Source organism: Varroa destructor, unplaced genomic scaffold (assembly GCF_002443255.2).
Source record: "Varroa destructor unplaced genomic scaffold, Vdes_3.0 BEIS01000001.1, whole genome shotgun sequence".
NCBI classification, from domain to species: Eukaryota; Metazoa; Arthropoda; class Arachnida; order Mesostigmata; family Varroidae; genus Varroa; species Varroa destructor.
In genome coordinates this window covers 42,273,560-42,301,424 of record NW_019211454.1, presented here as the reverse complement: position 1 = coordinate 42,301,424, position 27,865 = coordinate 42,273,560, and the positions used below count along the sequence as shown (strand labels likewise).

At 38.7% G+C, this 27,865-nt stretch overlaps 1 protein-coding gene and 2 long non-coding RNA genes across 18 annotated transcripts in view; 1 reads left to right on the top strand and 2 right to left on the bottom strand.

Moving 5' to 3' along the window:
- LOC111242873 (uncharacterized) overlaps positions 1–5,266 on the bottom strand; it is a 20,632-nt gene extending 15,366 nt beyond the window's left edge. The window contains exons 1-3 of one of the 3 annotated variants that reach the window (XR_015319496.1): positions 5,051–5,266; positions 4,601–4,660; positions 3,873–4,097 (exon numbers count right to left, since the gene is read on the bottom strand). This is a non-coding gene — a long non-coding RNA (uncharacterized LOC111242873). Of the gene's footprint in view, positions 1–2,986; positions 4,098–4,600; positions 4,661–5,050 lie in introns of those variants that run through there. The other 2 variants (XR_015319495.1, XR_002670187.2) reach the window with 2 other exon arrangements.
- Positions 5,167–27,865, top strand: part of LOC111252529 (parathyroid hormone/parathyroid hormone-related peptide receptor-like) — a 99,446-nt gene continuing 76,747 nt past the window's right edge. For 2 of the 11 annotated variants that reach the window (XM_086977984.1, XM_086977986.1), the window contains exon 1: positions 26,493–27,368. In XM_086977984.1, the coding sequence (XP_086834110.1) occupies positions 27,068–27,368 (301 nt within the window). In that variant the 5' untranslated portion in view covers positions 26,493–27,067. Of the gene's footprint in view, positions 5,305–26,470; positions 27,369–27,865 lie in introns of those variants that run through there. The other 9 variants (XM_086977985.1, XM_086977987.1, XM_086977990.1 and 6 more) reach the window with 9 other exon arrangements.
- LOC111252531 (uncharacterized) lies at positions 10,695–22,782 on the bottom strand. Of its 4 annotated transcripts, none has more exons than XR_002674263.2 (5): positions 22,374–22,782; positions 21,197–21,321; positions 15,337–15,579; positions 14,571–15,107; positions 10,695–12,329 (listed from the first exon to the last, which is right to left on the bottom strand). It is a non-coding gene; the product is annotated as an uncharacterized LOC111252531 (long non-coding RNA). The 4 variants fall into 4 exon arrangements; XR_002674262.2 differs by having other exon boundaries at positions 15,337–15,573; XR_002674264.2 differs by having other exon boundaries at positions 15,337–15,475; positions 22,374–22,780.

Here is a 27,865-nt window from a genome sequence, read left to right as displayed (position 1 = left end):
GCCGTAACATATTTTTAAAAAGGAGATAACCATCCCTTAAGACTCCAGCAGTTCCTTAAGAGATTTACACAGCGGTGAAAGAAGGTTTTTTTTCAAATATTTTTTATCCCGTTTTCCTTTGCAATACGTGTCCTTCTCTAAATATTCATCTCTATTGAAAAACAAGCTACACAAAAGGCAACGTTCCAGATTTTAGTAAGGCCCTTACACTATTACGCAAGCGCTCTGACATAGCTTAAAGCTCAAATTAACTAGTGACACATATCCTTTAACGGGTATTTCCACAGTATGGTATTGTCTGCAAGCCACACACATCGCTTCGTTCGTGTGATATCCATGCGCTCTAAATAAAACAGAGAAATCATATAACCTAAACAACTGCTTTAGCTTGCACGTCTGGTTCTACTGCCGTTATACATTGTTTCAGATGCTGGTACGTAACACAAAATTAACCTTTATATGCGGTTTTAGACCTCTATTACCTCAGATATCTTTAAGTTTAAGCACGTTTCTGCTAAAGCAAACAATACCTAGAATGTAGCCCACCCACGCGCGATTCCAAAGCTAGACCAGCTAGTTTGTTTCCAAATTCAGTGGACAAGCTGCGTGAGAACGTGACCTAAATTAATTAGTGATGTATAGAAAACTGTTGCAGAACGAGGAACTAAAGCAGAATCTTTAAGTTTAGACGAACTATAGGCACTTAAATTTAGGTTCAGCTACATTAGACGCATAAAAAAGAATATTTACGTTCTAAATTTTATCTAAATATATTTGTATAGTCTTTAATTTTTTCTGTGTTTAGTATGCAATTGCCAAGAAAACGAGGAAGTAAGAAAATACCCTGTACAGCTAATGGATTACCTAATAAAGCAGTTAATATCTTTTTTTTTTTTCTAATATCAGTCAACCAGTCGATTGTTCATTATAGCACATTCGTATAATATCGACGATTATTATTGTTCTTCACGTTAATATATGAAGTAAAGTTAGTAGCACGCCTGGTTCCTCTCAACAAAATGTATTGTGTTTAATTTATGGAACAGTAAATGTTGTAATGTAAATCATGTTCATTAGTTCATAGAATAATAAATAACGATATTTATTTACAGATTGATAATTACCATAATTGCTTCCTAGAAAGAAATTATACTCGTTATCAAATGTGTTCAACTCCGTCCGCTTGCCACATGAATAATAATGAGTATTAACTCACTATAATTTTTTTTAGAATCTACTCTTTATAGAATCTACTTTAAATGGTCATCCCACATAGGTCCACTGCATTATGCAATGACGCGTCTAACCAAAATTTTGTTGCAGATGACTGCCATTGCCAGACAAAAACTGAATGGAAAAAATGTTTTTTTTTTTTTTATGGGAACTAAACCTATCGGAAGCCGATCTCACTAAAACTGTTCCATTGACTGATTGATCGATTTTTGGATTTTGCTAATACGAACGTACAGCTCCTTCTACTGCTGCCTTCGATCGTCGCGTGTCCTAAAGATGTGAAAAAAAGGTGCGCGCTTAAAGATACCATCAGTACGACCAGTACCAGAGTGCTTCTTGTGGGCTCCACTGTTTATTACAGCCAAAAGCTTTTTAGCATTTTATCAGTTCCACTTGCTGGATACTTGACAGTATGGCACACTGGTCAAACTAAAAATGGCTATTTAGAAATCCACAGGAATAGAGAGTTGTCGGATCCAAGCAATCATGCGTTTATCCGTCACTCGTCTTTCCGATCCGCAAAGAAAGCAGTTCTTTAAGATATTACTTCGAACGTTTAGCTTGTAAACGCCGATGCTAATTACATATAAATACAACATAATACAAGTCCTCTGTTGAAATGGATTGTCTTTGTCTTTGCGCTAGCAAGCTCAGGCGGTCCACCATAAAAACGAATTGTTAACAGCGTGAACTTTTGCAGCTGGTATGATTAACTAATAGGACTACAAGAAGGTCAGAGGTGCGCATTTTTGTAATTCTATACATAGAGGACGGTAATATCATTTCGACCTTGGAACTATGGGATACTTGACCGTCTACACTTTTCTCAATGTTACAGCCAAATGAGGTCCTGCAAAGCGATCCTGAGTGTAGTGTGTAAGTGATATCTAGTCGTTATAACCACCACCCATTAAGCATAGTTTGTTAGCTCAGGAAGAACTGATGGTTTATTTATAATAAGATGCATGGCTGTAGGCTAGCGAACGAAAACTCAAAAATTACCCGATCAAACAGCCAAAATACACAAAAAAAAGAACCTTTGTCACATGGAAAAGGCCAACTCCATAGTGAGCTCTAAGTGATCCGAAACGTTTCACTTAAATTTAGAATTCCAGTATATAAATGTCTTAAACGTTACGTTGATGTTGCGTTTTAGTGATACCGGTTTTACTTTTGCTCTACTCAACACAATTTCGCTAACGCACACAGAAATACAGAAATATATTTTATCCGAAATATCTAAGTTTCTGCGTACACTAACACATTTAAATGCATATAAATACAAAATCTCTATAAAGAGATTCCGATATCGTCTAACAGAACGGAATTCTCAAAATAAGTTACGTGTATGACATCCCAAATCATCTTATTTTACTTCGATCTCACCTAGGCTTTGTACCTAATTGGCGTTTTATATTACTGAACTATTATATATTATATAACTTTCGAAAAGCAATAGAGTCTATCAGATAAAAAAAAAACTCTTAAAAAACGATCGGGGTCGATAGTGGCTTATAAAAAACCTGTCCACGAGCTTTTTAGGGTGTATGTTAATACCTGTTTACCTAAATAATATTGGCATAATATGAAAGATGCTTTGCACTGCCATATTTTTGTTAACAAAACACGTATCGTTAACAGATCAGTTTAGCTTCTTAATGACCCGATTTTTTTGCCTTCATCAGTCCAATTGACAGTGCACGACTTCGTTTTTCACGAAGCATCCAAACGCTTTAGAAATAATTGTCCCAGATTGACATCAAATCACCAGATCTTATCCATTTATTTGCTGTAAAAAATAATAAAATCAATATTTTTCGGCCAATCTTAACATAATCGCAAAGAGTATGAGCTTTGCGTAAACAAATATTCCTGCTATAGCTAGCGCATTCTGTTTGTTGTGCAGTGTTTGAACTGCAGGTTCAAACCCAGCCTGCAGTTGGGTTTGATTGATTGTTTCTAACATATAGCTGATATCCCTACTGAAAGCAAAATGGCCAGATCAAGCTCAAATTATCTCACCGCATGGTCATAGGACTAGACTTTTTTTAAAGTTTGATAAGGCTTTACGCTAATCTCGAATATTCTCAAGATCGTGATTTATATATATATAATAAAATAGTTCAAAATGAAGCTTGTAGATCGATTTAAGTAAGCATTGGTCTCTGCTGAAGGAACTGATTTATGGTTAGGACTTGATGTTGGAACCCAATATAGAGAGTGTGTACCGGCAAGTTACTCGTGATCATTCGTCGATTTAAACATATTTTGTCCACGTTTTTAAAACACTTCGCAGTTTTAGGGCATTTCAAACTATGCAGTGTAAATATCTACAGGTTACATTATGTTATGATAATTAACGTGGGAATCTTATGCTACGACGCAAACGTTTTGTACTATTGCTATTGAGAAAACGAAAACCAATCAACCTGTTCTTGATCACTTAATTGTACTAAAACATTGCAACGTTCGCTGGGTTAGCTCACCCTTATTAATTTACCCGCACTGACTGCAATACAGGTTCAAGCGTGTACAAGTGTTCAACTCAATATTCGATATTCATAATATGAAACCTCGTGGCTGAGGTAAAATGAAGTCGTTTTTTCCTGGCTGACCATCGGAATGGAATGCGTTCTAACCTTTCGGTACCGGAACCCTTTTGACACAAACACAGAGATCTATAAGGTGAGCGCTTGCTCCGGCAGTCACACAGTTTCCATATGCGCCTACGATATATACGGCTCTATGTGTCTCTCCATTCCATGGTATTTTGTGATCTCTTAGTCAGCCACAGCTATCTCAACAATCGCGAACTAAACCCTGTGATATCTCTCGCAGAGTCTTCGGCCTTAGTTGAAGTTGTCCTGCAAAAAGATTGAAGCACCATCTGTAAACAAGCGTGCGCATCAATCTGCAGAGGCTATTATGCACAGCCATGCTTTGATGGAATGTTTGTGTGATGAATGAATACCTGTAAAAAAAATATGCGCATGGAGCTACCCTAGGTGCTTCATAGGTAATTCAACATGTTCACTTTAATGGAATTACTATGCTTAACGTATATATAAAAAAATAGACTAAACTAGTCTAAGTCCTACTTGAGGATGGCAAATGTTAGGATCGTGTAAATGCAAAAATCCTTGTGAGTGAAAAAATGATATTTTAAAACCGAATTTCTAGCTGAATTAGCTGAATTTAACGACTTGAGGTTCAGTTGTTTTGTTCTTGGCATTGACAGAGCCACGAAGTACAATAAGCGAAAGTGGAAGGGTTTTTTATGTCAAAGGTCTAAAATGCTGACTTCGTAGAAAATTTAGACAGAAACAGCTGAAACATAGGATTTGAATTTCATGAACATGGCACATACCGTTAAGTGCTTTTATAACACCGATGACTGTGGCATCACCTTACACTAGTATTATCTGGTCTGCAATTTTCCAAAATAAAATAAATTCTAGGTTAATCAATGTAATTAAATCGATTGAAAGAGGAAAGTATTAGTGTAGTTTAATACACCTAAGCGGTGCGCAAGGTGTAACAACACTGCTTCAGGTCGTAAGTGCGCTGTATTCGAAGGCGTAACTGTTTACAAGGTGTAACTGTAAGCTGCGTTAAATACGGCATATAGCTTTCATTTGCCTAGAGGTCGTGTGATATAAATAAAATTTCTTGGCCACAGATCTGAAGCATGAGGGCTTACTTCTTGCATTGGTCAGACCCAATAACTAGTTATGTTCAATTTTATATATTCAAAATATCGTTCATGACCTACTAATACATTTTGAATAAAGGAAAATTGTAACAACTGGTGACGTACACGGTATGTATTCGACCCGCAATCCACATGTACATCTAATAAACGTTTCTCATTTCCGCAGGCAGTGTCGTGTGCAACTGCAGACTTCTTCGCTTTACCATTACTATTCGATTAACGCACGAAATAATAAGCGATCACAAAGTCATGTAAAAGCAACGAGCGAAACTTAAAGGCGTTTCCTCGGTAGCTGTGGCTCTTCATCTACCAGGAGCGGATCAGCTGTTTGTGGATGGGCAACACAACGGGACGCGAGGGTACGTCCTTCTCCGAAAATTTGCGCGGCTAATTTCGAAATAGCTTCCCATTTTCTACTTGAGAACAGCCAGAACCGGGTTATTGTTTAAATTGTAATGATACGGCTACGATAAGCCCATTTTGAATGAATGGCGTGCTTGAATTTACACGTACGCTCAGAAACGTTTATAAGGGATCAGTATCTCAACAAAAAGAAGTTATAGTGATGAATGCTGCACCAACTCAGAAGAATGAAAATCGTTAGAGTCATTTCGATTGCATATTCAGCTTAACATATTTGCTTTTAACTTAATTTTAAGCCACGACCTGGTTTTATAGTTCTATAGCAATATGTTCCAGCCGAAGAATATGACGAAGAATATTATTCTTCCTCGTATTCTTCGGCTCATGCACAATAATAATAATACGCACCTGTCGTTCCACAAAATCTTGAGTGGATACATATCGCCATTGTGTATAGGGCCAGAGCTGTCTAAATCCTTATATGTCGCTCAACAGTTTATCTGAATAATGGGGCTTAGATCCTACCAGCGTTAAAGACTATATTAGAGAAATAGTTAACGTGTGTTACTTATTTATTTTTATACAGTAATTCGTTGTTTTTCTATATATATCTTACATTATGAGTCAAGGGTTTACTGTTGAAATAAACAAAAACTATATTTGTGACTGTTTCCTATCGCCATGAAAACCGGATAGCATATTCTAGAGTTGCTTGAATTTTGAAATTAAATCTGTATAGTATTGTGTTCTATTTTAAAACAGTTGGTAAAAAGCAGCAGGAGAACCGTGTTGCAGGAATAAGCCACTGGTTTTCATCACAGTTACTTTAGTCACTTAGCGAGGAAGTTAATGGAAGTTCTTATGTAAAGTGGAAAATAGATGTTTGTTTTCGACTTAATTAGCAAACTCCGCTAAAATAAGTTGGCTAGGCAATAGTTGGGTGTGCAGCAAGTGTCTTATGTTTACTTCACTATTGACAATCTCAGCACACAGTGTACTGTACTGAGTCGCCCATAACTTGGGTCGAAAATGAAAATTATTATCTGCCAATATAATTTTCTTTATTCAGATGACACGGTGCGCCAATATGCCTATGGAATTTGATAGGTAAAGGATAGGTAAATGTTGCATTGCTCGAAGATCAAAAAATTGCATCAAAACGTAGTCTGTATTGTCAAAAAAATGACTTTAGCTTTTACCGATCTATAGACGTCACCCTCTTCTGTCAGAATATTTGTAAACCCACCGAGTTCCACCCTACATTGATCAAACGGTCTCTTTGTTTCGATAATTTTAGGTTTCGCAAAAGGTTCATCGTTAGATTTGCCCTTTAAATAGTGCTAAACCTATAATATGAGAACAAGAATGATCGGTAAGAACACAGCGCGCGGGATATTACTTAATCAGACTGAAATTTTCGGCTGCCTAAATCGTGCTGGTTCAGTAAAACTGGTATTCCAGTTCAGGTTTTCGATTCTAGCTGGTTTATTAATCACGATATTTATCAGGCCTTTTGTTTGTGGCTGTGCAGCTTATCAGAAAGGTTCTTGGCTATATTTTATTTCCTCTCCGTGAAAGTCGTCTGTTATTTCGGGCAGGAAAAACCTTTGCGTTTCTGCCAAAAATTTTTGCTCACAACACTACAATATTGAGAAGAATATGTAGCCAACGACTTTACATTAGCTAATCGTCATATTCTCATCGTGTTCAGCGTTTAGTATTAATCCTATTAGATAGGCCGTATTGAGTATAAAAAAATAAGCCTTTACTTGACTTCCATTTGTTTTGCAATTGGTTTGAACAGTCTCATATATGCCTATGTACGCGCACTACCCTCGCTCAAGTCTCTTGGTTTTTCTTTTAAAAACAGAATATTTGTCTAAAAACTCCTGTTAATTTATCTTATTTCTTATTACAAAATAAGAATCTGGCAATAGAAAATCGAAGATTTTTGCCATCTTCAAAATTCCTCCCATTACTGCCAATATTGTGCTCCACTTCGTATTTCTTGTAAGCAGTCTATGATGGCTTTTGAATTTTTTTGTAGTCCTTATGTAGCGTTTTCACAAAAGGAAATCGGATTCCAGTGGCAGCAAACTTCAAATCGATACTGAAACCCTTTTTGCGCAGCTGTGATGACCCACTTTAATGCTTGTATTTTTTGTGTACTCTCTGCCTTCGTGTTTCTTTGTAGGTACGCGAGTTTCTTTTGATGTCCAGATATAGCGGTCTTTCATAGCTCCTTATGTTTTCCAATAAGCCGAATAACCCACGACTCTACCTTAACCTCACCGATGATTGCGTTCATCTAAAGCAAATCTAGACTTTATGTCCTAAGATACTGTTCGGGCATACTACGGTGCTTTCTATGTGTTCATCAGGTTACTTCAACATTTAATGACGTTCATGTTAAATGTGTACTTACAACGGCGGTAAAGATGATAGAACTGGAATTTACTAGATGGATGACATATGGTTTCAAATAGCTGACCCCGATAGTGGATATGTTGAATATGGTTTTAGCTGTATATATTTATACTGCGGTCAGATTACCTTAAATTTTTAGTTTAGCCTTATAAAAATGGTTTGATAATGGACTTTTTGGCATAAAAACGATCCGTCATTACAGTGCTTTCCTTCACGGCGGTCGTGCTGTATGCCTTTTGACTTAAAAAAAAAAGGTTAGCATAGTGTATATTTCAAGAATTAAACTCACAAATCCATAGTATCATGTTTGTTTCTCAAATAGATGAGGTTTCTTATCGTCTCTAAAAGGCCTAGTCGCCGTAAGAGTGCGCGCTTGTCTAGATGACTCGTGTCATATTCATATTGACACACGTTCTACACGTTTTTAGTTTTGTCCGATACCGTTGTTGGCATGACATACCCGCATGTCAGGTTTGAAAAAGTATCTATAGAATCGTTTGACGTGCTATATTCCTGTACGTGCCAGCGTCAGTAGTGGGGTAATCTATATATATGCGCACCTCATGTATATTGCGACCTTTCTTTTCTGCTTAGTCGACGATCTCTGACCACTTTGGACACTTACTGCCCTATGGCTACATGATATTGGTTTTGACGTGGCTTTTCATTTGCCGACAACCGAATGCATATTTGTATTTTTTATTCATATTTTATGCATATTTGTATTATTTTGTATTACGTCGGGCTACTCCTCGGAGCTTTTGCCATTTCAGTATGACTTTTGGCTACCCTTCGTCAGATATTGTTCTCATTCTGCTAAGCAGGGTTTATATTTGCTTTGGGCTTACCATTTCTCCCCGTTTCATTGCAATTCACTGTCCAGAAATCCCAGTGCGACAGGATATTCTAACGTTTTCAAGTCTATTTTACTGCATCGCTTTATCCCTTTTACTCGAGACATGTCGAGTAGACTGCACCCTACTCCAGGGCATGTGGCTGCTTGAGTCTCTTGGCTAACTTTCCATCGTAATCGTCCCGTATCTCTCGGAGCTTGCGCTAACCTGTCATCTATACAGGCAGTACCGAGGAAGGAACCTACTACATGTCAGCAATGTTATTAATCTGTACAGGACGGTGGAAATTATCATCCGTTTTGTTATTGCTCTTGTTGCTGGTGATGGTTATTATTAAGTAATGAATTCTTCTGAGTACTTTTGCCGCTTTATTTAGTCTTCATTTAAGGAGCGCCGTTAGAGTCTTTAAATTTTGTTCCTTTGCCCGTAGGATTGTTTGCTTCGTAGTGAGGTGTTTCACGCGCCACCCTTTTGATGACCCTAGTCAGGTTCGCCTTGCTTCCATTTATGGGAGTTTTGTGAAGACCCTGCACTATTGTACAATACTATTGTAATCAGGTCGTTTGTTTATGGCCTTAATGTTGTCTTCTTCCATTTTTTGGCCATGTTGAACGAGCCAGCTACATAGCATGTAACTAAAACAGTCCTCGGTCGTGTTTTTTCAAGCCCCGTGACTTGACTAAACAGAAAAAACATTATTAATGACATAAATACATGAAAAAATTGACAAGGCAAATTGTAACATTTTGAGCTGGTGTCGTCGAAAGCATAAGATAATCAGTACTTGCCCGTGGCGATGCCGGCCTTGATGACAAAGTAATAGATAGGTTTTCGGTCATTCAGTGTGAGGCGCCGGTCTTTTTTGTTTGGTTGAAGGAGAATCATTTTTACGCATGCATGGACGATAGGGGGACTGCTCTCAGCACCGTCTCAAAGTTTCCGTCTGCTGTATCAATCTTTTAGGCTATATTAATATTCCATGCGCATAGTAAATGTCTTCCTACCGATTTTCGAATTAAGGACTCCCAATACCGATTCTCCCAAATTTGTTTGATACTAGGAACTAAGACAATAGTTTTTTTTAATATAAGCTATACATTTTGTTGAAGTTCGTAGCAACTTGAAAATAAATGTTTCGTAGCAAAAGTGCATAATACACATTTCGCTTGTCAATCATTTCTTGGCTAAGTCAGACACTTGTTATTTGCTTGTACTTATTTCACCTTGAAAATACAAACCTGATTTCGGATTTTCTCTTGTACCACTTGTGTTAATTTTGAAAAATAAAAAAGTTTCTTACACATTTATAGCTTATTAAGTAGATCTGCGGTACTGTTTCTAAACGGCCGCAAAAGAATTTGAGTTTAATGCGCGTCAAGTGAATAAGGGTGTTCATCCGTTAATCTGAGAGAAACGGAGGTGGTCTAAGCTTGAACCTGTATCCAAATACATTTCCATCCCATTAAAAATCCAAATAATAAGCAATATTAAGTAAAGGAAATGGATCATTTTTCTTGATCCTTTAAGGTTACTTGGTAGAGCCTTTTACCCTAACACGTCCTTAAAGCCGAGTTGTTGCATGACTTCCCATATAACAAAGCCGATACGATGAGGGAATACAGATCTTTCTTTGCTATTCACTGTCCACTCAGTAGGGCGAACACCTTCAAAATTAAGAGAGTTGAAATGGGTGTAGTAAACTATCATGCTTTAAAATAAAAAAAATAGGGCCAAAAATATAGCAACAAGAATAAATCGATATATGTAATGGACAGAAGCGAGATTTGAATCAACAAACAGGTGACCATTTCGGTACTGGCCGTCATATTTCTTTTCACTAAAATCGGAAAGGCCAAAACGACTAAAAAAATCGCTAAAAAAGAGCTTACTTACACTTATAATACACATAAATGACTTACAGAAGGAGTTCTGAAGTATTAGGCATACATTCATAAATTTTTTTTATGTAGAGCTTAAGATGGCCGTCGTTTTCTTTTGAACGGAAGTATACGTGCGTTTATTTGCGTTTAAGGTTAATTTGATCCGGATTTATGTTTACGCGCCAATTTCAAATAAATATATTTGATCGAGCACGCAGATACACGCAATTTACTAAGCACGCAAAGGTGCTTTTATTTATTCATTATTTTGTCATTAATTGTAAACCAAATTCAAGTGTTGTCTATGTAAGTGATGCTGATAATTACGAAGATTGTTAATGTTTGTATGTATACATTTCCAGTTTTTAGTAACAGTTTTTAGTTTGTAGTAACTACTAGAAGGCTAGAAAAACCTAGTATACACGGTTGTCTCCATTAAAAAAGACAATCTACGTCACGAATTTTGCTAACACAGGTTATTTAACATCGGTTCCGGCGTCGATAATTCTAAACTCTCGACTATGCGCTTGTGTTTTCTCCGTTTCTCATAATTTTGTCAATCATCTATAAGCGATCTACAATAACTGTAATCCCAGCTAGATCTATATTATATTGATACACTTCTATTTTGTAGTACACTTCCTTCATATTTATTCACAGCATTTTTTTTTTAAGGGCTCCCTAATTATGGTTAGACGTGCGCCTGTGACACTAGCCTGTGATACTAGCGCTGTGAAAATCATCAGTATTCCGTATATATATGTATACGGAATAGTTTAGCGTACAAATTAGGAAGAGGATTCTAGAATTTAGTTGAAACGTTGTGTGCTATGACGCACAACGTCCGTTGTTTGTTTCATTCACGTTTTCTATATGGCGAAGTAGACGTAATGATATATAACTCTTTAATCACATTTTGAAATTTAAAATTTATCCCATCTATGCTATATATATATAGTGGTGCCGATTTTTTCACGAGGTCGTTGAAGGGCAAGTCTTTCGATTCGCCTATTGATGTCTGGCTAAACCTTGTTGCATGATAGATTTCTTTTATGGATTGTTTACAAGTGTGTATATTTTTACCGTCGATGACGATGCCAGTGTGTACATGAGAATGTATATACGCAAGAGTACGTTGACGACTCAGAGGCGTTCCACTAACACTCTTAGAATATTCATCATTCGTGATTTTTAAAAACTTTTTGTGCTGAAAAAATTTCGAGCCAAGTTACCAAAAGACCGGCTCAATATATCAGGTTTGGGTGTGTGGTGCATTGAAAAGTATATTTGAATTCAAAGTACGTAACTTCGGAGCACTGGGCTTTACTGCACTTAATTGCTCGGTCGAATTTAATATTCAATAGATAGGACATTGTACGGTCTTCTGGTCTATAGCAAACTCTGCATCCAATATCTGTTCCTATGCATTGCCATTTTGCACGCTGCGAAAATGTATGATTTTAGCATTTTATTGGAGAAGTCCGTCTTTGATCATTTCTGTGGACAGGGTATATAATACTTGTTTCAAAGATTGCTGTTTTTTCATTTGTTTCGTCGAACGATTTTCGAAAAACGTGCGGTGCACACTGACAACCTGAACTTTATTTTGGTAGACGGCAATTCGTCCCGCATTTCATTCGTTTTTAACTGCGGCTTCTCCGGACATTGCCAGCTTCGTAGTGAGCGGCATCGGCCGCAGCATTCGCCAGGGGTCGCAAATGGACGTCCTTCGTTTCGTTATCAAGTTTCGTTGATCGTTGGATGTTTTTTGAAAGTAGTTATTCGGGTCTCAACGTTTCCTTGATTGTCGGTGGTGTATGTTGCATCAGCTTAACGTAAAAGTCATTTACTACAATTTGCCTGTAAACGTAGTTGTCGACATTTTTAAAGTCGAGTGTGTTCCTTCGTAATACGTTGCCTGTACTGAAAAAAAAACGCGTTACATTAATTTCGTTCTGGGTAAAGAGGATAGTATCCTTGTTTTCCGTTCTTGTAAGGGCTTGATGTAGCCTTGTGATTTGCCGAGATATAAAGAGCATGTCAATTTTGTTGCAGACATGAGTTTCCTTATTAGATGCTACCCGTTTGTACTCGCGCAGTTCTCGATGAATGAGAACTGGTCTAGGATTGATTTAATCGTAGTAAAATTGACCTTTTCGTAATGTGTGGTTTTGACCAAATAAGCATTTCCGGCAGTGAATTCAAAGCTTCCAATAATTTGATCTTATGGGACCGGATTGCACCTTTATTTTCGGAACTGAGTCGTCGTGCGCGAGATCGCTCTTTCAGGTTATTATGGCGGGTTCGTTCTGTTACAAGCTATGCAAGGCCCTGCGCAGCACAGAATCTGAGAAAAATATTAGTCGTCCTCATTCGGTCGTTAAACGTTTCTTTAGCTGTTGTAGATCTTGGGAAGTTTCTCGACCTATTTGCGATCGATCGAGATAGCCCGATAGTATGTCGGTGTGCAACGAATTTACAAGTCTTTGTTGCTTTTTGGTGAACTTCTTCACCATTGTGAAGGTGTGATTTTACAGTTCCTGGGCTAGTCCGGCCAGCGAGAAGTAAACCGATATCAACGTTGCCATTCTAGCGGAAGGCGTAATGTCGCAGGCAATGATCTCATCTAAGGAATCGGCAGCCTAGACCTCGGTATATGAAAGGTCTTTTCTTACTAGAATATGTTGGCCTCCATTTTGAAAGGACGTATCTTTTTTGAGTGTTTCAAAGTTATCTCCGTGGCTTAATTCAGCGGAGCTGGCATTTTTCTCTGCAAGCCACGGGTCTGTGGTAAAGGCTATGTTTACTTTCTGCTGTTTTAGATATAGGTAAAAAGTACCGAGTCTCCTACAGTAGAGCGTACATTCGATCAAATACAGCGAAGCTTATTATTATTTTTATTATTATGTATTATATTATACATTATTATATTATTATTTTAGCAGTATTGGGCTGGTGGTCATCATGTGGATTTAGTTTGCAGTGCCTACGAAGTCGATCGAGGTATCGAAATATTTCAGTGTCTTTTTTTTACAGATGTGGTGGTCAATGCCTAAGACCGCTAACCTCATTCGTATGAATTTTTAATTTTTTCACTAAAATTGAAGTTCTCTAATTATTATATAGTCATCCGATAGCTGCACCTGGGCATACCTTTGTTACATACGATCTCCTAGTCTTCACCCGAGTTTTGATAATAGGCAGTTTCAATTAAGGCGTTTTAATTGAACTATTAACATTGTTACATTTCTGTATCCGTTTTATAAGCGCTTTCATCTGACGTTCGATCGAAATGGTGTTTCTGCTCCGGTCTCGGTACTCTCAATTGTCTGTATAATGCAAGTTTTTAAGTGGCATCTTTTTAAACGGCCAAGAGTTAATTCAACTTGTGACTTCACCCTGTTTAATTCCTCATTAGCTCTCCTGAGCCGCTTCGCTAAGATCTGCTAAAAATTTTTTTCTATAATAAGATTTCTTACTTCAGCTGTTTCCTCATTCCCATTGGAGACGTTTAATAGAATTTACCTAAGAATGATCACTTAAACCCGTTGATCGTAGTAAGCCGCAACGAGGATGCATCCAGCCATTACAGAGAAGATACTTAACACCTTCCTGCTATTAATAGGCCATTTGCACTCCAAATAAATAATCTCCAGCCAATTGTCTGTCGGCGTTACGTAGCTTTTCTTTAAGCGTCATCTCCTGGTGTTGTATTGTTTTTAATCCTTTTTTTGCAGACGTATTGTAAATAATCAAGTCCCTTTGCAATGTCGGATCTATTTCGAATATCTAGGCATATTTGTCCAAGAATTTGATCTGGAGTCATATCTATATAAATTTGAGTGTGTAAATAATAAAAAGTAAATGTGTACAAAGGCTGCGCAATTTTTTTTTATGTATGAATTAATTTCGTATGTTCAGAAGCGAGAAAACGCAAGACCGAGGAAGTTAAAGCAGGTTACTTATCTGTAAATGTTATGTAATGTCCGCTAAACTTATATTTTACTAAATTAGCTAACCCGTGCCCAACAATGCATCGAAATGATCAACATGGTTAAAGGACTCGTTTCGGATTTATTGTGGTGCTTGATCTTTACGTACCTTGTTTAGGCATCTAGTAATGTAGCAGTCCAGCAGAAACCTATCGATGTAAAATGCCTTGCGCCACATCATATCGTATACGCTTTTGAAAATCTATAAGGGGAATAAAGCTTCGTCTATAATAGGGGTAATATAAACTATTGGCCCAGATTTCAAATCGCCGTTAGCACTATACTAGTTAATTCTTAATTTATTAAACAATATCTGGGCAGCACAACGGTTTTAACTCGAAAACCCGACAATAGATGATGAAGTTCTATGTACCTTTTTTGAAAAACAACTTGCAAAAGATTACCAGCATTATGCTAAATAAATTCTAGAAATGTATTCTTCCAGTTATTGCTCACATTTTAATGTAACAGTTTCAGGTAAATGTTGTATTTCACAATAAAAACGATATCTTTTTTTGAAATTTCGGTAGCTAAGGCACAACATGCCCCATTGAGCCTGTTAAAGGACGCTAACTGAACATAATAAAAGTAGAATCGACTTCCAGGAGCCTCACGTAACTGGTGCAGGTAATTGTTCTTTCCACATCTGAAATATAATAGATATCTTTAGCGAAATAAAAGATCTCATATTATTAGTGATACGGGCATTTCTCCTTACAAAGTAATTTATCTACAGCAATGACATCTGTAGTAAGATTCAATTCTTATCCCTCATAGTACCTGCCTTGCTGCTGTACGTGCAGGACATTCAGTCTGGGCAAGGCAAACGCAGGACATAAGTTACTTTAGTTACAAAATTGTAGGGTATTACCTACCTTTATTTTGCCAGTCTCGACGACCTTGTTCGGCGAATCTCCCAGATGATCGCTGCCAACTCGTGAACTAAGTGCTTTGAATCGAACAGGTAACCCATGTCACTTTGTTGGATATCAATCCTCATTCTCTTACGCGTTTCTACGTGATATCCTCATACCAGTAGCATTGTCCATGCCCATTGAAATGGCGCGAAATGAATTTAGATACGGGAATACTTATTCAGGAATAGGATTCCCCTGTTACTGGTCATAGTACTTCTACTATTAGTGCATATAGACATGCGAACTGAGTGAGGAATCAATGTCTTAGGGAAAACTCTATTGTTTTTAAGTGATTCCCTGTGGTGGTTCAATTCAAGCTTTGCTATCGTCAAGCCCTACATAACTACACAAGAAGTTCCTTTAGCAACATAGAAGCACGAACTATTAATGGGGACTTGTAGTTAGGAACATGTACCGCTGACTAAATAGCCCACCGAATTCGGAACAATTGTGACGTCGAAAAATGATGCTACGTTTTAGATCGGTTGTCTACTCAGATTTTCCGATTCATTAAACATGCTTCTCTACGACTCACAGCATCGCGGTTAATGTAATGCCGCTCATGTATCGCGATTGATGCTGGCAGCCGAGAAGCAATGTTGATCGTGGCGATATCTATGCTTTTGAGCCGATTCCAGCCGAGCTGACCTACAGAACTTCATCTCAACCCCTGCGGCTAGTTCCCACTCCTTACCAAACATCTTTAGTTGCTGATTAATTTTAGACCCGTTCTATTTGTTCGCGGAAGAAAAAGCCGTGGCGGCAAAGTTCGGCTAGTTAGCGAGAACCAAGTTTCAAACTGGCACGACCATGATGCGCCTCTAACTTACACGCCGCATACCCATATCATTTATCGTCTGCAACTAATCTCCACTAACGAAGGCATCACGTTAATCTATGGGAGCATAACATGATTGCATTATCTAGGCCCGTATCAGATACGGCTTCCCATATCTAGTTTCCTCCTACTAATCGAGGAATCGACAGGACGAGGTACTGCTCAGTTTTTGCCAAGTGAAAATGACGAAGCAATCCGATTATTGTTATATATTATAGCGCTACTATCCGAACAGGGAAATTAGGTTAACTCATGAATATGACTGGCCCACCTACGACCTTTGCTTAGATTGGAGCTGCTAAAAATAAATTTAAGCGTACTCATTATGATTGTTACTTAAGGTCAGTTCGAGATTTTTTTTAATTGCGTAATCAACAATCCCTGACGCAACCGCAACGGTAACTGCGTTCTGCTTTAAGGCGAAGCAAAAGCCACGACCATTGACTGTGCTGTTGAGCTTTTGTTTGTATGAAGTTGACATTTCGATAATGTCGCACTTATTCCGTAAAGCAAACAAGGTTTTCCGTAAACGAGGTTTACCGGCTGACGGCCACCCCATATAAAGTTCAAATTAAGACGTTGCAAAATGAACGTAAAGTAATCCTACAAAAGCAAGACATATTGCAAAATTTCAGGACCCCTGTGTCTAATAATTGAAACTAGAGCCTCGCGTCGAACCGATCATTTTTATCATTATATATATTGTGTTATGCCTAATATCTACTTTTACCTCAGAGCAGTGATCATAGTCTCTGCTAGCCTTCTTAGTCGCCTCATAAGAAAATGCCAATACAATAAATACAATGAATACTAGACAGGAAAACAGGGGTCCCAGGATAACTGGAGGCAAAATTGTCTAACATAAACCCTTTTCCCTAGTTGAACATAGCCTGAATATGCATTTATGTCCTTCATAATTCGAATAGAAAACTTTTAATCTCATTGTTATTTTATAGGTTAGATAAGAGTCAGCTGAGGTATTAAGCAAGCCTCTCGGCTTGTCTATGTGGGATATAGCCACTGTTATTTGCAAAGCAAATGGCTAACACGGGGCCGAGCTATGCTATATCGTTTCTAGCCATCTGAAAATAACTTAACGGTAAATTCTTTCAAATAAAAAGTATGTTTGTGTACCGGAGATAAATGTTACGTATTCACTATTCAATTCAGATGATACTTCTATGCTAAAACCCACTCGATGTATAAATCGTAGATTCTAATCTACTATCGATCCTATTGATTGAGATTGATATTCCTGTTTCCATCGACCACTCTTCGATCGAACTATTGCTTTTTAGTCAGTATTGCAAAACATAGCATCATTCCAGTAAACGTTCTGAAACAACCGGCCTGATCTTCTGAAGACCTTCTATCACGATGGCTTTAGCAAAAAAAGGGATCGGGTCCAGCCGCCAGCTGAATCTTAACTACCTAATCTAGTTTTTTTTATTGATTTCAGACATATTTGTATTGACGTTCTGAACGTGTGAGATGATATCTAACAGAAATGCTATTTAGCTGTTTCTACTGTATTGTTTTACATAGATGATAATCGAATCCCGTGAGAGCAAGATGCTTATAGGCGGATGGATTTCGAAGGCGATGGAAACCACTTGATCATTCTGCCGTATGATTGTTAAATTGAAAATTACGCACCAAATAAGTGTCACAGGATTGAAGGCTAGGAAAAACAATGCCTTAAATCAGCGAATTACTTTGTACACTGTTTATCAAGCTTGCCTCTACAGGTCAAGGGCAGCGTGTGGAACAAAAGTGGTCCTAGTAACAATTATGATGCTAAACGTTAGTAACGTAGACTTGTATAGTTACGCTCATTACATTACTAAACGTAGCTCCTTTCCAAAAGCTAGGAGCAGTGATTCGTCAATCAGTGGCCTACGATTGGGGAGCTCGTATGATCATGCCGTTCGTTTAGATAGTACGACTTTCGATTTCTACTCGTTGATTTTATATAAGCATGCATATTTGTCAATTACTGTATTGAATTTATGTGCTATATGGTTCCGTCAAGCGACTTCACTGTTTGTAGCGCTCAAGGGCTAGGCAACCAAAAGGTCGTATAGGCTTTAACTATTATCACGTTCCCTATCGTACCACAGACACATTCGTGCGGCTTTCTCCGTTGACATCCGCAAGAGAATAGATTTAGATACTTCGAGTGACCATTAACACGGCCGTTTCGTTGTGATGAACACTCGTTGTTGCTCAACGGTGCAATTTTTGCCTGAAAAACTCAGAACTGAAAGGCTGAAGAAGTACGACGGAAAATAATGCCGAGAGATCTGACGTATGGACTATACTGTAAACCCTTCAAGAGACATTAAAGCGTTCAGAACGCGCGGATGTCTCCTCAGATGCTTAGGGCAATTCAAAATCGTTATAAGCCATACGATATGCTAGGGCGGCATCGATTTTCAGTGACTCTATGCAACTCCTAATGCCTCGTAAAATCTAGATTTCTTTGTATCGTTACAACTCGTATCGCTGCACTTCGTCTGAAATATCCCGCTTGACGAACGGCAATTATATGGCTTAAAATGAACGAACGATGTTAAAGCCAGGTCGAATCCTGACCAAAGAACTAGAAGAACTCCAATAATACTAGAGATGTATGACGAATACTTCTTACCTTAGGGGAAAAGCGCGGTCTTAAATGCGCGAAATCATATCGCGGTAACGCATATCCCTAGAGCATAGGACTGTACATCTACATAGTGAACAAGATAAAGCGACTGGGAAAGGATGAGCACTCAGCGAGGACAGAATTTTGCAAAACACTGATCCTAAAACGGTTCACGGCAACGAATCGCATGCTTTAAAGAATAACCTTAAAAGCCTCATTGAATTTGGTGTAAATATACCTAACGCTAATTACTAATGGTCATGTACTTAGGACTTGCTCCTAGCAAATAAACTCCTGGTTGCTTCCTGAAGGCCCAATTTAGGAAGGAAGAATTTACTATTCAGGATGTGGATGTTGGCTCAGTATAGATACGAAAACACGTGGGAAAGCTGCAGTTCAAATCGAGTCAGAAGTCAGACGGATTTAAAAATGTCTGAAAAATACCCTTTTGCGTATTTGCAAATTATCTCTCAGAAATGCTCAGTTGTCAATCAAAAAACGAGAGAGCATGAATGTTTACCCTACCCGCATCAGGCCAGTATAAGTAAGGTTACAAACTGCTAGAAAGCAGCGTTTTTGTTGCCGTTTGTGAGACCGGTAAAAGGCCAGGAGTGGTCATCGATGTTCAGTTTGCTATTAAGCCGAGACAGGGCGCCTGTCTGTGATTATTGCGATTATGTTGCAAAAATAAAATTTAACTACGCAAAACTCATACATATGTTTTAATCTTTCGAAGTACCTCTACGTCAAACGAGCCTTTTCAGATTCTTTTTTCGTTAGGCGTTTGTGATCGTCTAATGAAGTAGACTCCGAGTTCTTTTCTTAAGTCTAAGAATAACAGTACTCGATGCAATAGAGAGGACCACTAGATTCCACAACAATACTTCTTTCATACTTAACTAAAAAAATGTTGATTTAATTATCTGTTTTCACAAAAAAACCTTTCGTGCGCTGTATCACCAACCATTCGATAACGTGTCAAAATTTCATACTTATACTTACACGCTTGCTTGTGACGAATTTTTAAATAAACTGCAACATTATCAAAATTGAACGAAATAGATTGTTTGTTCTATAATACCATGTGTATTACAAAAAATAGTTCTTTCTTCTTGGCACCCTCATACAGCTTGAATATAGGGCAAAGTAATCAGAATAATTATTATATAAACTCTTTGCTTGGAATTGGAAATTTTTGGTGTAAACATGTCTCCAATAGATTAAAGCAAATATCCGCAGTTCATTGGCAATTGGAGCTTTTGATTTCAAGGTATAAAACAGTAGAGCCAATTGGAAGTTGGGTCACTGCTTCGCATAGTCGCGAAGGGTTGTGTGGAATATGTATATCGCACTCTTAGGTTCTAAAAATTGTATTATCGCGCTATACGCTACTATACTTAGCCTTGCAATTTCTTGAAATGAAGTTCTCTAGGCCGTAATACTCTAAGCGGAAGTCCATTACAAAGTTTGTAACGGGAAACGCAAGTCCCATTGCCACCGTTTTAATTGCTCCACTCTGCTGATCGGACTGCGGTCAAAACAGTATTTCGCCATACCGCTAACGAACCTAATCTGCAGTTTCGTTTTTGTAGGCAATTGAAAATGTGGCTCGTCGTCGTCACTTTGGTCTTTTCCAGCTTTCGGTTACGATACGCCTTAATCTCTTTGGCAGGACACGGACCTACGGTAAAGAGAGGCGTGCCCAAATGATAAGGCTTCAACTGGGTTTCGATAAATGGCATACCGTAGTTGGAAAGTAGCTTGTAAGAAAAATTGTTTTTCCCTATGTCTTACTCGTTCGGGAATCACAAAGATGGGTTCAACTCGGTTTGTACTTCTAAGGACAGGTGGTTCCAGAACCTAAGACCCCTATCTTTAAAACAATGGCCTATCTCAGCAAAAGTGCCGATGAGTATGTTCTGGTAGGTAATATTTCATGGTAAGAGATTAATATTATATTTTATTACCTTATTTTGACCTAATGTTGCTGTTGAGTTGAAATAGTACTTTATATCTAAGGGAGAGGGGATGTCAATGCGGTGTGTAGGAAGACCCTAAGTCAAAAAGGGATAGTTAAACAAGCTAGGAGCGGTATATATGTACACGGTGGGGTGAAAGTCTCTGGTTTGAAAAACAGCATCAGAAAAAACGCGACTCACTGCAGTAACGGTCGAACTTAACTGTGTAACTTGCAGCAGAAGCACCTTATGACGAATTCCCTCTCTTTATAGTAGTATGTTATACGCATAATATAATGTATTAGTACAATGAGGTATGTTGAAAGTGCTATTCTCTAGTGTTTATTGATAAGTAACCGATAATTTTTTTTACTGTACCTGTTAAATATTGTCACAGGTGTATTTGAGCAGCTCTATAAGTGAGCAGTTTTATTCTATCCGAAGTGGCAGCTGTGAACTTCTCGCTTGTCGTAGAAATAAGTCAACTTTTCGTCACCGTACACCTATTATGCAAATTCAGACAAAGTTGTTTGCTATTCAGAACGGTGTACAAAAATATTTTGTATCTGCAGGGTATTATATCTATGACTTTAGAACCCGGAAAGCCTGACAACACCTTATTCTGCGAATTAAGTGTCACTCTACAACTGCCACATGAAATCTGCGCCTATTACCTATCTTACGTATGCTATTAAATATAGCCACGAACGAAATTAAGTCTTTTTAGGTTTGAAAAAAATCAAATGAGCTAAACGAAAGGTATAAACCTGTAGCCGGCGGCCATTCGCGTCCCTTACTTCGACTATGCACCTAAAACAAATACTTGCTGTCGTCCTAGCATATCTTCGAAATGTCCTCGTCTAACATCGTAGACGTCAGCAATAACATACCATACGTGGTACAATTCAGGTTTCAACCTGATTGCCTAGTTTGCCTAGCTGGGGCTAATTCCTGTCTACTTTACACCGATAATTCTAACATGCGTCTGGTCAACGATGAACGGAAACTCCGACATTGCATTTATTATATATACGAACGTACTATTGTAATAGTGTAAAAATGATATCAGGGAGTCCCTTTTAAAAATACGTTGCACAATTAAATTTATTATTTATCGCTATAGTTTGCGTATCCTTTGTTATTTTAATAAATGTTAAAAGACCTTCTCTTTCTAACCGTAAATCTTTGGCTCGTTCTTTGCATTAAAGAGGAAGTAATTGTTAGTGAAAGCAAAACGCTCAGCTGCTTATTTAATAGCCATCACTAATGCTTATTATTGAAAGGCTTGTACGAGTGTATGCGACTCATAGGACGAACAAGATCGGTAGTAATGCGTCATACGGTCCGTTACACTGAAACGTAATGCCGGTCATGATCTCTGACATCTATAACTTGCACCTTTCATCAGTAAACTAGCTCAGAACAAGTCACGTTAGACACCTACGCACGAAGATTGTTCTTACAAATGTCCTATCTCCACAACAAGAAGTTACGCTAAGCAGTATATCGACAATGTCGAAGAGACACATTCGAAGGCTGCATAACTACGGGGTACCTCTTAACTTCTGCAGTAGTGTCCAAAAGAGGCTTTAGAGCATGAGGCTGCGAGGTAGTCCGGACAGACGGTAGTCACAGTAAAATAGTAGCACAGCTTTTGATCTTCCGAGAAGAGTGGATAGGTGCGACAGAAATAGTGAACGCGACCGGCAAATCACGAGGCCACTGCCAGGAAAAGAGTTCGCCAGTAACGATATGGCCGTAGGCAGCCATTGGATCTAGTCGACTCGTTCCTTGGCTCTTTCTCGCTTGTGGAGCTACTACTTAGAATAATTTATACAAACATACATGGGCAAAAGACGAGAGATCGCTACTCACGCAACCTACATGGAGCAAGCAAAAGCACTTAATGCTACCGGCTTTACCGCTTCTGTGCAATGGAATCAATAGAAAACCAGCGTATCATGGCTCAGAGTCCATCATTGGAATGGTGCCCAAGCTTGTCGATTATTGAGACCTACCGCCAAAGCGCACCGCTTAAGCGGTCATGTGCTTGTTATAGTCGTATAGCATTATAACCGTGTGATAGCCGTACTATCCAGTAACATTACATGAGCATGTCGATTAAAGATCAACGAAATGGCCATTGCAGTTGATGTACAGAGACAGCGTCGTGTCTCAGCCAGTGGCGATGGAAAATACGAACTGTCTACGAAACCATGATTGTGACAAAGGGATGCCTCCGCCCAAGGGTATAATCCAATGCTGTGAACAGTTCTAGGTGATTTTGACAAAAAAATAGATATGAAATGATTAAAACATATACGGACTGTCACAATACTATTTGAATAAATACAATTTTGATTTTCTATTCAATTAATATTTAAACCGTAATTAATTTTTTCTATCTTGCCATGGCTTTCAAAATCATTGTTCTCATCAATAGCCTATTGATAATAATCGATTTACAATGTTCAGCAGATACCTCAACTATGGCTTTTACTTCTACTACGTAGGTTTCCCGACGCAGACAATGATAGTGTGCAGGCGCTTTGTTTTGTTGGAAATAAATTTCGTCATATTCACCATCCTTCAAAGTCCCCCCGAGTGCATGCTAAAACAGAATCTTGCCGTAAGAACCGGCACCAGTCGCTGGACAGTCAAAAAAGAATGGTCCAGTTAATCCACTGCTTGCCGCGCCACATCGAAGCCCCTGGTAAATTTGGTGCCCCTGGTAGACCATTTGGTATTCCTGCGTTAAAATCTGAATAATTTTTTTTCAAAAACTGCGTACGTAGTTCGTAATTTCCCAAGTGTAATTTGCAAAATAATTTTCCTTCTGGATTATCTTCATACAGAGCTCGCACGGATCGTGAATGCAATTGTTCCATTTGTAACGTCTCAAATACGATAGGCGCCTAATTTGCGGACACCAAAATTATGCGTTGATTCCCACCTTCGTTTCTTCGTTCAAGAGTTGATTTTGATCGAATCATTATTTTCAATGTATCGCATGGAAGGAACGGCCAGAAAGTTCGGACCCGTAAAGAGCATATGCACCTTATTAGGACACCCTGTATTATACATTTTTCGGAAGAATTAAAAAATTCTAATTTTCTGGACGCGGCAAAATGCAAAAGATTGCAGAAGGGCGCTAGGTTCATGCGACGTAACAATTATTTACGGTCTTCTGACTCATGACGATCATACGAATTCGACGAAAATCGATTTAGCAGCATTTCTGTGGTAGTCATATAAAATTTGTTGTTTGACTGAGTTTGGAAGCGAGTCAGCATGTATACAAGAAGGTCGGTCGTACTCCAGACGCTCGCCAAAAGTAGTATAGAAAACTTTCCGAGCCCGACTGCTGCTATTATTGTGGTCTCATCTACCTTGCCAGAGTTATGACAATAGGTCTAAGCAGCATGGTGAAGCTAGCGCACCGTTTTCAATTATATGAGAGTTAATGGCGTGTAGTCGACCGAAGGCTAAAACCGGAGCAAGTGGCTGAAAAAAAAACAGCTCCAGGAGTATAATCCTAAACACGCTAACCCTGTGCGCAATAGAACTATCACGGCGATGCGATGTTCTTCTATGACCTGTCTCCAAACCGCACAAAATAACATTGTCTTAACTGGATGTGCCACCTGACTGGTGCTTCTAGCATGTTAGATTTTACCAACGGACGTGAATTCGTATACATACGCAATTGCTTGGGAGAAGGACAATCGTTCCGTGTGAACAAGTGGGTCAGGCAAGTGTTTTCATAGAATCAAAAGTTACTCTTTTACTTAGGCGTTCGCGTCTTATAATTTACGTTCTAATTTAGTGCTTGTGTGGATGGTAATATACACATTATTGCGAAAAGGTGGTTAATGTCCGGCTGTTTTATTTGCGGTTATCATTGGTTTGCTTTGAGAAGCTGCTCTGCAAGTGTATGCCTGATCTATTAGTCTAGCAGACAAGTGCTTCTGCTAGCAGCCGAGAGATCGGTACGCCTTAGGATCAGTTATGAATAGATTTTCGGGGGGGTAATGCAGCCTGCCAAGTCTAATATTCAATACACTCTAGCCGCCAACAGCGCGAGGTATTGAATCTTAATTGTCGGACTCTTTGAACGTGCAGAGCCTCCCAAGTGACCATGGTGTACCGTAACACGCGGTATCTCACTTGACATAATACATTATGCGCATTGCAGTAATGGTAAGACATTAGTATAGCATTGTGATATAAAATCATAGCAGAATAGATTAAGAATTTAATTCGGTAGTTGTAGTTGATTTTAGGCAACTGACTCGTAACGGCTTCTCTACTGGACGAACGTTCTCGCGACAACCAGGTCGATTTGGGAGAAAAACCCATCTTCTGGCTAATCAACAGCTCATTTTTAGACATATATAATATCCTCTATAAAACACTGGGAGAGCATTACAATTTTCACGGTCGTAGTTCCCGTCCTCCGGTAGAGTAGCAGACGGATAATTCCGCGTATTTTAAGGAGCGCGCTTTTCGCATCACGCTTCTTTTTAGCTTTGTGACTTCGATCAGCCTGTGTGGCACTGCAGAGTCCTTGCTTAGGTTCTTTTCCTAACTATAACCGTCTGAGGTCGTACGATTTTCTTTTAGTTATATTTTACTCTGTTACATATTTGTGGAATTACAAGTTTTAGTCCCTTCCTTCGGTTCTCCGTATTCGTCTATAAATTAATAAACTTTCTTGCGTCAATTTATGTAAGTAAGTAACATTTAAATATCGAACTCCTTTTAGAGGGCAAATTCCCTCAAATGCTTCGAAACTTTTTTTTAGTTGTTAGTATTTTATTTTTGACGACTTCTTTTGCCATTGGTCACAAGCACAAAACGTCGTTAACATAGAAATTTCCAGAATTATCCTTGAGCAATTGGCCTTCATTGAAATAAAACTGGAATATGCAATGAATGTTTGTAAAAAATTCATTCAGCCTTACCGCGCTTTATCTTAAACCTGAATGAAGGCATTTCAACGCATGCATTACTGTCAAATCTTAGGCCTCAAATGACGCCCTCAACGACCCAATTCATACTGGCTGAAAATGTATGTGCACATTGTTTTGAGACAGCTAAGCGCTAAATACTGGCCGTATCGGTGTCGAAGAAATAGCCGTCTAAACTAAAAAAAACCTACCTACTACAGGCTTTGATATGAATTGCGGCACTTTAAACTATCTAACTCTTAACGTAAATTCGATACGGGCGTTTTATGAATCACTGAACAGTCGATCTGTCTGCACACAACTCAGCAGCTTATCTACGGCGGCCCTTGATTCGCTTGAATTTCCTGACGCATTTTTCGACTGCGTTTGGCTATTTATGCTAAAGCTTACACTGAACAAAGCGTGATCAGAGGAAACCGTTTGCGTGGGAACTTATAATTCAGTCATTTTCTCAACTTAGAATCGCTACTTTGCTTCTAGCGGATTGATTTTGGTAAAAAGACTATCTGAAATTTTCTTGTTCGTGCGACATTTAACCCGTGTGTGCTCTGTTTACGCAGGCTGTTACAATATTTTTTCCTAAATGACGTCATTAGTGTTGTTCTATAACGCATTCACGTAGCTTTTGTTCACCCTTCACGTTAAAGCCTCTGAACTTATAAATGGTGCATATGTTTGATGCTAAGATCTCCGTATCGCTTTCCTTTTCGCCATGTGCTTCTGTCAGCCTCCGTCCCTTACAATTGGTGGTTACCAAGCAGTCGATAGGATGCTAGTAGTCAAGGAAGCCGGCGGGGGGCGCCACGATCGTCAGAATGGAGAGGGCCTCGATTCACGTGGGGATGTTTGGAGAGAAGTTGGCAGTAGGATAGTGGTGATGGAAGTCCTTGTCCGTCTACCGAATGCGAATCTACCTGGCTGAAGTAAGAAGAGGCGTGTTCAGTCCGAACTTCGTGTGAACTTTGAGTCTTCCCTAACGAGCAACGTTCATCATTAAGTTTGTGATAGCTGGAACATTGTGTAGTGTCGATGTAAAGCCTCGACAGGGTGGAGCAGACTTATGCAGCAGGAACTATGCATATAAACGATGAGTTCGCAGGGCTGGTGACGGATTCGCGCGTATGTTTGCTTGCAGCGCAGGAAAGTCTTGTTAAATTGGTGTTTATTAATAGAGCTTTTGACGTTTTTGTGCTGTGCTACGGTAAAGATCAACCTGGAATCGTACAGCTGCCGCCGTAGAATCTAGCCAAACTCTCTAAAGGCTCGTGTATGTGCGTGAATGTGGTGCTATAAATTACTGTTGCAGTGTACTTCTATTTGGCTATTGGCTAGAAGTGTTTTTGTGTCTATACCCGCAATAGAAAGGCCACTAAAGGAGGCATTGTATATTAAGAGCAATATGGAGCCAATAACTGTTTTTGCAACGAATACATCTAATAGTGTTCTGGAAATCAACGCGACAGAAAAGGCAATGATATTGTTTCCTCTCGCGCAGAGTCTCATATTTGATACCATGCTCACGAACTATACCGAGTCAATGTGCAATGAACTTTCATTGCTGGACATCGCTTACAACAACGGTATCAGTCAATTTTTCTATTACCTCAGTTAGCTATTCATGTAATACGGTTAATACACAGTTAGACGTATCTGAAAATGACGGTGGTGGTCCGCTAATGGAACGACCGCCTCGCACTCATCATGACGACGGCATTTACAGCAGTACCGAGTATACGCAACTAAGTTCAAGGCGGTCACTTTAGCACACTTGTTAAAACAGTGTATATTGGCCTTTTTGATAATTGAACTGTATGTAGCTGAACCCGGCGAACACTTGTCCATTCTTCTAGTGACAGCTAGCGTACACAAGCTTATATGAATAAAAAAAAAAAAAAAAACGTTTTATTTCTAGGAGACGACTTTGGATTAATAATTCGAAGCGTTCAGTAAGCGAACAGGCCTGTAAATATGGAGAAGCGCTGTTTCCTAGGCGAACGAACATTCGAACGCTTTCTATGCTAACCATACATAAATAATAGCAATAAGTTTTACGTAGTTCCAGTAATGCCTTAAAATA